At 47.8% G+C, this 13140-nt stretch overlaps 1 protein-coding gene across 1 annotated transcript in view; it reads left to right on the forward strand.

Annotated features, from left to right (window-relative positions):
* The window catches only part of LOC148776280 (uncharacterized), a 29072-nt gene extending 16521 nt beyond the window's left edge, over positions 1 to 12551 (forward strand). Inside the window, exons 3-5 of the mRNA XM_088840923.1 lie at positions 11120 to 11432; positions 11681 to 12295; positions 12508 to 12551. Of these exons, the coding sequence (XP_088697049.1) occupies positions 11120 to 11432; positions 11681 to 12295; positions 12508 to 12551 (972 nt within the window). The remainder of the gene's footprint in view (positions 1 to 11119; positions 11433 to 11680; positions 12296 to 12507) is intronic.
* Positions 12552 to 13140: the final 589 nt, after the last annotated feature.

Consider the following 13140-nt stretch of genomic DNA (forward strand, 5'->3'; position numbering starts at 1 on the left):
ATCTAGGAATAAACCTACCTAAAGAGACAAACTGTGAAGAAAGCTGATCGCCAAAGAATTGATGCTTTTGAACTGTGGTGTTGGAGAAGACTCTTGAAGAGTCCCTTGGACTGCAAGGAGATCCAATCAGTTCATTCTAAAGGAGATCAGTTCTGGGTGTTCATTGGAAGGACTGATGCCAAAGCTGAAGTGCCAGTACTTTGGCCACCTCAAGCAAAGAGTTGACTCACCGGAAAAGACTCTGATGCTGGGAGGGATTGGGGGCAGGAGGAGAAGGGGACGACAGAGAATGAGATGGCTGGATGGCATCACCAACTCGATGGAGGTGCGTTTGAGTGAACTCTGGGATTTGGTGATGGACAGGGAGGCCTGGAGTGCTGTGATTCATGGGGTCACAGAGAGTCGGACACGACTGAGCGACTGAACTGAACTGCAAGAGACAAAACATGTGTATGCAGACAGAAATGCTGTATGATGAAAGATATCAAAGATGACACAAAGAGAAAGGTATATGAAATTCCTGAAGTGGAAGAATCAATATTGTGAAAATGACTATAATACCCAAAGCAATCTGCAGATTCCATTCATCCCTATCAAATTACCAATGACATTTCTCAAAGAACTAGAACATATAATTTTATAATTTGCATGGGAGGAAACAAGACTCCTAATGGCCAAAGCAACCTTGAGAAAGAAACTTGGAACTAGAGGTATCAACTTTTCTGACTTCAGACGATACTACAGTGAGTGTCATCAAGACATACGGTACTGGCACAAGAACAGAAATATAAACCAATCGAAGAAGATACCAAGCTTAGAGATACACTCATGCACCTACAGGTACCTTTTCTTTCAAAAGGAGGCAAGAATATAATGTGGATAAAAGACAGAAAAGAGAGCCTCTTCAATTAGTGGTTCTGGGGCAACTGGACTGCTACATATACAAGAATCAAATTAGAACACTTCTTAGCATTATACACAAAAGTAAATGCAAGATTGATTAAAACCCTGAATGTCAGGCCGGAAACTATAAAACCTTCGAGGAGAACATAGGCAGAACACTCTTTGACATATATCAAAGCAAGATCCTCTTTGACCCACCTCCTAGAGTAATAGAAATAAAAACAAACAAAAAAACACAAGTGGCATTTAGCTAAACTCCAAAGTATTTAATCAGCAAAGAAAACTATCAACAAGATGAAAAGGCAACTGTCAGTATGGGAGAAATAATTGCAAACGAAACAACTGAGAAATGATGCTTCTCAAAGTTTACAGGTGGATCATACAATTCGATATCAGAAAAACCACCAACCCATTAAGAAATAAGCAGAAGACTTAAACAGACATCTCTTCAAAGAAGACATTAAGAGGGCCAACAAGCATATGAAAAGATGATCAACAGTGCCCATTATTAAATGCAAATCAAAACTACATGAGGCATCATGTCGCACCAGTCAGAATGGCCATCATCAAAATTTCTACAAACAATAAATGCTGGACAGGAAATGGGAAAGAGAGAAGCCTCTTGCACTGTTGCAGGGAATAGAAATGGATATAGCCACTAAGGAGAACACTATGGAAGTTTCTTCATAAACTAGGAATAAAACTGTCATATGACCAAACAATCCTCTCCTGGGCATATACCCTGAGATATGGAAGCAACCAAGATGTCCATCGACAGATGCATGGATGAAGAAGTTGTGGAACATATACACAATGGAATGTTACTGAGCCCTCAAAAGGATCAAATACAAGTCAGTTTCACTGAGGTGGATGAATCTAGAGCCTTTGATACAGACTGCACTAAGTCCGAAAGAGATAAATATACCAGTGCATATGTATGGAATCTTGGAAAATGGTACTGGTGAACTTTTTTGCAAGGCAGAAATAGATACACAGATGCAGAGGAAAGACTTATCTGCCCAGCTATGGTAGGAGAGGGTGGGACAAATTGAGAGAATAGCATGGAAACATAGCCAGTACCAAATATAAAAGAGCTAGCTAGTGGGAAGTTGCTATATAATATAGGGAGCCCAACACAGTGCTCTGTGATGACCTAGAGCTTGGGATGGCGGGAGGGAGGCTCACCAAAGAGGGGGGATATATATAGAGAGATACAACTAATTCATGCTGTTGTATGAGGGAAAGCAACTAAACACTGTAAAGCAGTTATTCCTCAACTAAAAAGAAGTAAATTTGAAAACTCTCACTCAATACATCTGTACTGTCATCTAAACTATACAGGATCGTCTTCTATTCATATCTGCTGCTGCTGCTGCTGCTAAGTCACTTCAGTCGTGTCTGACTCTGTGTGACCCCATAGACGGCAGCCCACCAGGCTCCCCCGTCTCTGGGATTCTCCAGGCAAGAACACTGGAGTGGGTTGCCATTTCCTTCTCCAATGTGTGAAAGTGAAAAGTGAAAGTGAAGTCGCTCAGTCGTGTTCGACCCTTAGCGACCCCATGGACTGCAGCCTACCAGGCTCCTCCGTCCATGGGATTTTCCAGGCAAGAGTACTGGAGTGGCTTGCCATATCTACTTTCCCAATATATTTTAGTGCTTATTCATCCCTTAATGATTTTGACATGATTTTAATAGCTACACCTTATTCCACAATATCTTACAGAAACTAGAAAATTTTCAGTCTCATCATAGAAATATAATACCAAAATAGGTTTATATTTAAAATTAAAGCTTTTATGTTAAATTCAGTTTAAAGAGAATTCCTCTGAAGATATAAAATTCTTATGAAAAGTCATTATTTGGAATTGTTTTTTCATCTGTTATGCTTTATTGCCATTTTTTCTAATGACTCTTTTATTTGTGTAATGTTTCCTTTGACTGTACTTTTTCAGTGAATTAACATTTTAAATTTAAATTTAGAGACTGTCAAGAGGGACCCTTGTGTGTGTTAGTCACTCAGTGGTGTCCAATTCTTTATGACCTACAGACTGTATCTTGACAGGCTCTTCTGTCCAAACAATTCTGTGGGGAAGAATACGGGAGTGGGTAGCCATTCCCTCCTCCAGGGGACCCTTCTAACCCAGGGATCAAACCTGGGTCTCGTACATTAGGCATATTCTCTAACATCTGAACCACCAGAGAAGCCTGACCATGGTGTAAATGGATGCAAAAATCCTCAAAAGAATATCAGCAAACCAAATTCAAGTATACATTAAAAGAATCATACATTGTGCTGCTGCTGCTGCAAAGTCGCTTCAGTCGTGTCCGACTCTGTGTGATCCCATAGACGGCAGCCCACCAGGCTCCTGCATCCATGGGATTCTCTAGGCGAGAGCACTGGAGTGGGTGCCATTACCTACTCCATCATACACTATAATCAAATGGACTTATTTCTAAGGATGCAAGGATGGCACTATCTGTAAATCAATCAATGTGATACAGCATATGAGCAAAATAAAAATCATATGATCACCTCGCTAGTTGCAGCAGAAGCTCTTGATCAAGTGTAATATCTGTATATCATTCCAACTTTCCATAAAGTGTTTATACATGGAACATACTAAAGGCTACATAAGCAACACCACAGCTAACATCCGACTAAGTGGTCAAAACTTGAAACTTTTCTGTAAAAGATCAGGAATAGTACAAACATGCTCGCTCTTGCCAATTTTATTCAACATAGTATTGGAAGTCCTCCCCAGAACAATTTGGCAAAAAAAGAAAATAAAAGGCATCCACATTGGGACAGAAGGTGTAAAACTGTCACTATTCGATTATGACCTGATATTACATGAAACCCTAAAAACTCCACCAGAAAACGACTAATAAATTCAGCAAGATAACAGGATATGAACCATCAGAGAGAGAAATGAAGAAACCAGTCCCATTTACAAATTCATCAAAAGGAATAATATACCTTGAAATTTATGTAAACCAGGAGCTGAATGACTTGCACAGAGTCATGGATTTCAAGACAGGAATTCTGAGTTGAAATCCCAGCTCACTCACTAACATGCTGAGTGACCCTGGGCAAATCACTCAATGATCTGAGGCTCAACCATTTCAACTGCAAAATGGACGCAAAATCAGTACCTCCTCCCAAGGTTGTGAAACTAAAAGGAAATGCTTATTTATGCTGTTGGAGAGTCTCCAGCAGCCTCTCCTTGTGTGGAACTTTTCTGGAACTGGGCTCTCCTCATCCTGTGGGCAAGGGTCCAGTGTGGAGCTGGGGAGCTAGATGGGGCTGGATGTGGACCAAGGCAAAAACAAATACTAGCTTTTTTTCGAGGGGGGACGCCACCTCCTTTCCAGATCTCAGAGTGTGGCCTCCACCAAGGACCCAGGGGGTGCACAATCAGAAGTGAAATCCGAACCCCCCACAGCGGGGATGAAGCCTTCCTGCCAAGACCCTTCTCTCCGGTCCAGGTTCTAGTGTGATATGGTGCTGCTCCCAGAGTTCTCCATGTCTCCACCAGGCAAAGAGCTGCCGGGAGCTGGAGGTCTATTAAACCACAGGAGCCTGAGTGTCAGAATGACACAAAGACTAGGAGCATTGGAAATGAACTACATTGATGAAAATGACAGAAGCACAGTCAAGGCAAGGGGCAGGACTGACTGCCTTTCAGGCCTTTACCAGAAATGTATCAGAAATATCTCCACACCAGCTCGAGAGAGCCCAAATGGTAGAATATAATGGAAAATCAGGCTATGGATCTAATCTCTACACTGCTGGTTCCAGAGACCCAAGTTTCAACCCATCAAACGTTTTCTGGGCAGCCAGACATCAAAGGAAGAAACACAGACCTTGCCTTAGGAAGTCACAGCCAGACTTAATGGTGGGGTTGCTGGGCATGGTCAGTGGTCAGAAACATGCATGGTTCACTACAGAGAACGTTCTGGGGGTATTTGTGCATACTAGAAACTGTCCATGAGGACATGTGAGGAGAAGACACAGAAAAGGACACCTGCCTCTGGGGTGCTCCGCAAATTACCAAAGACTTGAAGTGCTTGCTACTTGGGACTTTGAAAATGTTTCTTAATATGTAAATTGAGAAGGGAAGCCCATTGGGACTATTTGGTATCCACTGGGAAAGGAAGTTGGATTCCTACCTCACAAAACACCACCAAAGCAATTAGAAACATACCAACACTTGAAACCTTCACAAATTTTAGAACAATGTTTGATGAGGGAATATCGTTCATTTTTACCTTGAGGTATTGTTGATTTTAACGATGTGTTAGTTTAAGGTGTACAGCTAAGGGATTCCGTGATTCGGTGTCTCAGGTGCTTCCTTGGACAAATTTCACTCCCTTTGGCAGGCCGCTGGGCCATGTCCTCTACGAAGAACAGGCAATAATCCTGAAAACACAGAGCAGCATGTGATGTTGCTCGTTGGTGTTTTTTGACAAAAAGAATTATTCTAATATGACTCAAAAAAACAAACTAGAGACTAGCAGAGGATCTCCAAACATATCTTGAAACAGGAGGACTTGCTCCCTTCAATGTGGGTACCTGAAATAGGGCTTGGAAAGAGAAGAGGTGTGTCACATATATTTTGTCTGCATGGAACAAAGCAGCGTGTAGAGAGGAGCAGGCACCTCCCAGGACACTGTGACTGGACTCTCAGCCCTGCTCTTGGGGCATCGCACGGTCTCCACCCCTGACACAGGGTAAGCAGCTCCCACATATCCTGGAGAGTATGGTCACATGACTTGGACCTGACCAATCGGTGTGTTCTGTCCTCTCTGGCCACCGTGATTGGCTCAGGACTGGCGCAGTGACCAATTAGGGCCCAGGGCCGGGCCTCGAGCTGGAATCGAGGAGAAGAGGAGCTCTCCTTCTGCCGGCATGGGTGGGGCCGGGTGACGTCACACTACAGCAGTGGGCGGGGCGTGAGGTCAGTCTGGGGCGGTTGGTGACCTTCCTGCTCCCGGGAGGGCAGAGCGCCGGCCTGAGGAGGAGGGCGCTGCGGAGCCTGGGGTTTGAGAGCGACGGTTCCTGCTGTGCTCCCGGAGCCCCGCCTGAGACTGATGGATGCCGTCTGCCTGTGAGTCCTCTGCTGCTTGTCTGTCAGCTTGTTTGAACCCCGCTGTATTTTCTGTCCAGCTGGCTAAGTGGAGACCCTGGAAATGCAAGTGTGTGGGTTTTGGCTGGCGTCGGGGAAAAACGCCAGATGACACTGGAGACTTCAGTTATTCTGGATTCAGGCGACATCTCTAAGGAATAGATATAAATTCTCGAATAACTCAGATTAGTCTTCACAGGATTTAGATAGCGACATGCTAAGGGAGCTTAGTTACTGTGGGGACCTGACTTGGTAAATGCCATCTGTTGGCTTTGAGGCTCACAAGAGCAGTTTGAACTGAGAGAGGAAGGGCACCTCCCTTTATCCACCCCGCCACACGCTCCGATTCCCACATACCCTTAATCCCTTTCTCTTGATTTCTGAGGCAGTTCCAGAGTCATACTCATGTGACCACATTTGCTGTCCACTGTTCATGGGCTGCCACCTGGAGCTGCCACAGTAGAAGCCAAGTCCTTTGCTCCCGAGTACCTCTCTTCCTTTGGAACTTGGGGGCCCTACTCCCCACTTGCACTCTACAGGCCTTTCCAAGTACTGTGGGGACCCCCACTCAGTTTGCAGCGTGTTGTATCCATTGCTGTCCTTTCTATGCCTCCCTTGAAACTCAGCTTGTGAGCTCCTTTGTAGCAGTGTGGCCCACCTGGCTGCTACCGGATGGTCAGCGCTGACAGTGAAACAGCAGTTCGAACTGACAGCTCAGAAGCTCTGTAAAAAGGGACCTCACTCTTCAGACTGTAGTGGCTGTTGTAGCCTCCAGTGTTCTGGAACCAGTGCTTGGGCTGTAGTGACTTAATAGGCGTTTTAATGCCTGCGGAGGGTTCTGGCTATAGTGGGAATGGCTCTAGTCTCCTGAGGTTCTGAAGGCCCACTGTGTGCAGGATCACGGTGCACAGAGAGGAGAAGGTGGGGGCCTGCCCTGGAGGTGGTGACAGCTCATGGATGAGCCAGACAGGCAGGCAGGGCATGATAGCAACTGAGCTGCCTTCGTGAGTGAATGGTGTGGGGGCAGAGGACGAGACCCAGGTCTGTTCCCTCGTGTGGTGCCCAGGGCATTTTTTCACCACCTAAGCACTTAGCACAGTGATGACTGTCACTGCTGCCTGCAAAGGGTTTCTATTGTTGTGTGTCTTTCTCTGAGCAGCCAGGCCGTCCCTCAACTGCACTGGCCATATGCGTTGCCTCTCCTTGGAACTTCCCCACGTGTACTCTTCTTTACAGAACATTAAGTTTCTATAGGTTTTAGGGCCACAAGGATATTGGGTTATTCTCTAGCCTTCTGTCATGAGGAATGCTTTACCAGTTGTTAGGATGGCTTTTTTCTCCCAGCTCTCTTTCTTGGCTTATTTTGTGAGTTTGTTTGAGCCACAGGAAGAGCTCAGCATTCTCTTTCTGGCTCAGATGTCACACTTACAACAACAATGCTTGCCTGGAGATTATGACTATATTTGGCAAAAGGGCTTCATTTAGCCCATGATATCTTGAAAGTATCTACACTGTCCTTTCAGATACCCAAAGGCTACTTCAAATGAAATACAAACAAAAGTTCCCAAATGTAGCTTTACAATATGTGGGGAGTCAGGAAAAAACTACTTCTGTCATTTCTCTATAGTCATTGATGGGGAAAACCAGAATATAGGAAGAAAGAAAGAAAACGATTAAAGTTTGTTCAGGGGCAGGGAGAAGGAAGAACACGGACTGCTTGCTGTGAATACAGGATTTGTTGGGAGGTGGGGCAGGAAGATTGAAAGGGTCTGAAACTAAAAAGTGGTAATGGTAACACAGCATGTTGAACATCCTGTATTACCAAATTGCAACAATCATGATAAAAATGTATTCAAAAAACTTAAAACAGTACAGAAAGCCATAAAAAATATAAAACAAAAACAAGAGAGTTACAGAAAATCCAAATGAAGACCCTCAAGGGAAGGGAAATAGGTTCCGCGTGTGGGAGGAGAATTGATGAGTGGAAGAGTTGATGGGTGGGGGAAAGTTCATGGAATTGGATGGAAGCCCGTTGGTGTCCTTTGGTTTCCTGTTTCCTTGAATTGAAGAGCCCCGATTTTCGCTTCCCCCAAACACATGTTCAAAAGCCCCTGACATGAAGGAGCCTGTGGCCCGTGCTTATTGCCAGGAGTTTCATCACTTCAGACTTTGCGTTGATGTGTTTCACTGAATCTGAGGTGCTATGAGACCAAAACCCAATGAGATTGTTTAGATGGAACCATCTCCAATTCCCACGGCCTTTCGTTGCAGAGGCTCTTGTTCCCATTCATATCACCTCCCCTCCTTTGGCGTCGAGGAATTGACCGGAGAAGCTTGGGTTTATTTCTGGACCCTCGAATCCATTCCATTCACTCTCATCATGGAAACATAATACCAAAAAAGGTTTATATTTTAAACTAAAGCCTGCATATTCTATTCAGTTTAGTGAAAATTCCTCTGAAGACCTAAAATTCTTATGAAAAGTCATTTATGTGGAGTCCTTGCTTTCATCTCTTATGCCATATTGTCCTTTACTTCAAAGAACTCTTTGACTTTTGACATTTTTGCCTTTGACTATAATTTTTCACTGAGATAAAAATCTTAAATTTAGATCTTAAGAATGCCAAGAAAAACCCTGGTAAGTGTGAGTCACTCACATGTCCAATTATTTGTGACACATGGACTGCAGCACACCAGCTCCTCTGTCCATAGACTTTTCCAGGCAAGAATACTGGAGTGGGTAGCCATTCCTTCCTCGAGGGGATCTTCCTGACCCAGGGGAAGGTCTCCAGCATTGCAGGCAGATTCTTTACCATATGAACCACCAGAGAATCCTGACCCGGGTGTACATGGATGTACAAATCCTCAAAAGAATATTAGTAAACCAATTGAAGAATACATTAAAAGAATCATGTACTATGATCAAATGGATTTTATCTGATCAACAAGGATGGTTTATTATCTGCATATCAATGTGATACACAACATGAGCAAAATTAAGAAGAAAATCATGCGTTCTTCTCAATAATTGCGGAAAAAGCTTTCAACGAAGTGTAATATCAATTTGTTACCATCTCTCAATACTGTGGTTATACACAAAACATACTAAAAGGCATAAAAGACAAGCCCACAGCTAATATGCAGCTCAGGGTCAAAAAGGTGAAAGGTTTTCCCAAAAGATCAGGTATAGTACAAAGATGCCACTCTCATCAATTTTGTTCAACATAGTAGTGGAAATTTACTACCCAGAGTAGCTAGCCAAAAAAAGGAAATAAAAGGCACCCCATTGGAACGTAAGAAGTAACACTGTCACTATTCGATTATGACAGGATTTATATGAAACTGTAAAAACTGCCCCAAGTAACAACTGTTAAAACTAATAAATTCAGCAAGATAGCAGGATATGAACCATCAGAGAGAGAGGAGTTCAGTCCCATACACAAATTCATTAAAAAAACAAACAAACAAACAAACAACCTGAAATAAATTTAAGCAAAGAGCAGAAACAACTGTAGAGTCATGGACTCCAAGACATAGAGTCTGGGTTCAAATCCCAGCTCACCCACTGACCAGCAGAGTGACCCGAGGGCAAATCACACAATGATCTGGGGCTCAACATATTCAACTGCAAAATAGACATAGACCCAGTATCTCCTCCTAGGGTTGTGAAACTCCAAGGAAATGCTTATTTAGTCCCATGGGGATGGACTATAACCAGGAGTCTATACTTGTATGAAATTCCTCTAGAACTGGGCTTTGCTTATCTTGTCCGTGTGGATCCAGGATAGAGCCTGGGAGACAAATGGGACTGGACAAGGATCAGGATTTAAAAAATATATATACTAGTTTGGTGTCAGGGAGGGAATCCACCTCCTTTCCAGATCTCAGAGTGGGGCCTGCACCAAGGGCCCAGGGGATGCAAAATAAGAGGTGACAATTCCGATTCCCCCAGAGCAGGGAAGGAGCCTTCCTGCAGGAACCTACTGTCTGGTCCAGATCCCAGTGTGATGAGTGCTGCTCCCTGAGTTTTCTATGTCTCCACCTGCCGAAGAGCTCTTGGGAGCCCACAGACATGTCTCCCACTCTCTGGGAGAAGAGTGTGCAAGACCCATAAAGACCCACAGGGGCATCTCTTTATGATCAGTGTGCACCTACAGGGGGGATCCCACTCCATTTCTGCAACAGTATTTCCTGTCCTCTGAGATGCTCATATTTGGTGGTACAAAGGAGAAAGCCTGGTGAGCACCTGTAGAGACGAAACGCCCTTCAACTACTAACACAGGCAAGGACACGCAATGATGCCTGTGGCTCCCAGAGGTAAAACCAGCGCCCTGTCAACCTGAACCGGGGATCGATGTAGAAAAGGAGGCCTCACATGACTCCACATTCACTGCACAGAGCATCCCGGCTGCTGGAGAAGCTGATCCATTCAACTGTGGAAATGCAAGCTGAGAAACACCCACATTTCCGAGACGGTCTCCAAAAGACTTTAGGAGCAAAGAAAACCAGAGGGGATGACGTGCACGTCCATGCAAACTTGACACCTCTCCACAAATACAACTCAGACGATCCCTAGACGTACGTTCCATGCAAAACGGTTCACAAAACGGAGAGTGTGTGGGAACGCGGTCGACGCTGGCTCAGGGACCCCCCGAGAGGCCTCTGGCCCTTTGCCCGAAGGAACAGAAAGGTAACAGGGGAGCCCCAGGCCGGGTCCGGCCACCGCTCCCGCCCCACCCGGGGAAGCCTGAGGCCTTCCCCTGTGTGTGGACGGGGCTTTCTCGGGCTGTGTCTGCCTCAAGCAAGCCCAGCCGCATGTGGGTCAGGAGCCCGTGGGCCGCTTGTGTCCACACCCCAGGGGAAGGCAGGCTGGGTGGCACGGGGAGAGTCCGGGCAGAGCCGGCTGCCCAGGCTGACCTCACGCCCTCAGCGGGGTGTCCCCGTCCTCCCGGGTGGGTGTCTGAGCGGACACTCGTCTCTCTGCTCTTTCTGGGAGCAGAAGGGCAGACGGGCAGAAGCAGCAGCCATCCTGGCCAGGCTCGGCTCAGACAGATCGAGGCAGGGCTGGCTGATGCTCACTGTCATTGCAGAGCGTCGCACCCGAGGTGGCCCCTGAGGGGCACACCCCATCCACCTCCCCGTGGGAGGGCTCAGGGCACCAGCCCCCTGCCCGGGAGGCCCAGTGCACGCTCCAGGGGAGCGTGGCCACGGAGGGCTCAGCCCAACTGGCGACGAAGAGGAAGCGGGCAAGGCCTGCTGCCCAGACGCCACCCAGCACACACCCCGGGGCCCCGTCTCAGCCTGCCACGGAGCTCAGCACAGCCGGCTCGGACCCAGAGCTCCGAGAAGCCCTGCCTCGCAGGCAGCAGGAGGACCCGGAGCCCCGCACGGCAGAGCACACAGGTGAGGCGGCCGGGGCTGCTGCATGTGCGCGTGGGGAGGCGGTGCTGAGCCACACAGGGAGGAGTCCCCCGGAGCTGGGGCTGGGGCTGGGCCTGGACCAAAGGCTGGCCTCACACCACCCATCTCGGAGGCTGCAGAGAAGACTCCCAAGCTGGGCCTGCTCAGCCAATCTCTCGGAAGCTTTCGTGCCCACTTAGGCACGTGGCAAGGCTGGGCTGTGGCCAACTTTTCTTCTCTCCCGGCTCTAGCTCTGACCGTCAAACTCAGCCGGCCTCCACGGCCGAGACCTGTCCCTACGGAGGTGGCAGCTCCAGGGGCAGGACCCAGGGATCCACTGAGGGGAGATCGCGACCGCTTGAGACGTCCCCTCCCAAAGACGCGGGGCCAGCCGGGTACCGGCCAGCACCCTCAGCACATCGGAGCTCCGTGCCTGCACGACCCCCAGCCCCAGGCCCCGATGTCCCAGCCCGCCTTCCACAACCTCCACCTCCACGTGCACTTGCACCTGCTCGGCCTTTGGCGGCAGAACCCGAGTCAGGGCCTGAGTGACCACCTGCGCAGGGGCAGCCTGCCCTGGCTCCTGCCAAGGACTCAGACGCCCACCATGACCGTCCCACCCCTGCAGGGAGAACAGGCCCCTGCTCTGGACAGAGACCCAGAGCCCTTGCGTCCAACTCCTCGGCCAGGGCCGCGGTTGGCTCCGCAGCCTCCATCCCGGCGTGCTCCCCATGGACGCCGTCCACTCCCTCCCCACCCAGGGGAGACTGACTTCCCTTCCCCTGAGCTGATTTTCGTCAGGCTCCTAGGCATCCTTCTTCTCATCTTTTATGTCTTTTATGGCTTTCTGTATATTTTGCTCGTAAGTGTGTGTCAATAAAGTTTCCTTCCTTGAAGCCTCCTGGGAATGTGGAGCCCTTCACTATGCTGTGTAAGCATCACCACTGTCTCCGTTGGGACACACTCATTCTCCGCCCCCCACCCGCCGCCCACTTCCCAGCAAAGCCTGGATTCATGGCAAGCACTCCCCGTTCCTCTCTCCCCCGCCTGACAACACTGAGTCTTCTTCTCCCTGCAGTTCCTCCCATCCTTTCGGGGTCCCCAGTCAATGCCAATCACTGAAACGGTAGGATACTGGTTTTGGCTCTGACTGAAGGGCAAAGTTATAGTCTCTCAGTATTGTTAGGGTCTCGGCATCCCCATGAATTCTACAGTCCATGGAATTCTCTAGGCCAGAATCCTGGACTGGGTTGCTTTTCCCTTCTCCGGGGGGTTGTGCTTTCCCCACATAGTGGAAGGCCCAACTGGAGAACTCTGCTTTCTATGTCACTTGAAGGAGCCTTTGGCTCTCGGAAGGGACAGTGCGGGTCCTTTCAAGATGTCATCTGCCAAACGAAGCCCTCTCGGCAAATGTGCTCAGAATCTCCAGGTAGGCAGTGCTGTTGTAAGCGGGACACCTCAGGCACAAGGGCAAGGCTGAGTTCTTCCGCCGGCACAAACAAACTCACAACGATAAACCAGGCAGGAGACATGGAAAGAGAGACCCACACCAACAAAGGGACAAGTGGTCCTCAGAACACAAGGCCAGAGGAAGACCCACCATCCGAGTGGCCCCCACAAGCTCGAGAAAAATCAGTGATCGGGAAGCAAACAGAAGAAACACGGGCAGGTCCAATGAGAGGCCACGCACATGGCTAGTGTAGCTCAGAGA

This window comes from Moschus berezovskii, chromosome 10 (genome assembly GCF_049115385.1).
Source record: "Moschus berezovskii isolate FMDL1 chromosome 10, NW_MosBer_1.0, whole genome shotgun sequence".
In the NCBI taxonomy this organism is placed as follows: Eukaryota; Metazoa; Chordata; class Mammalia; order Artiodactyla; family Moschidae; genus Moschus; species Moschus berezovskii.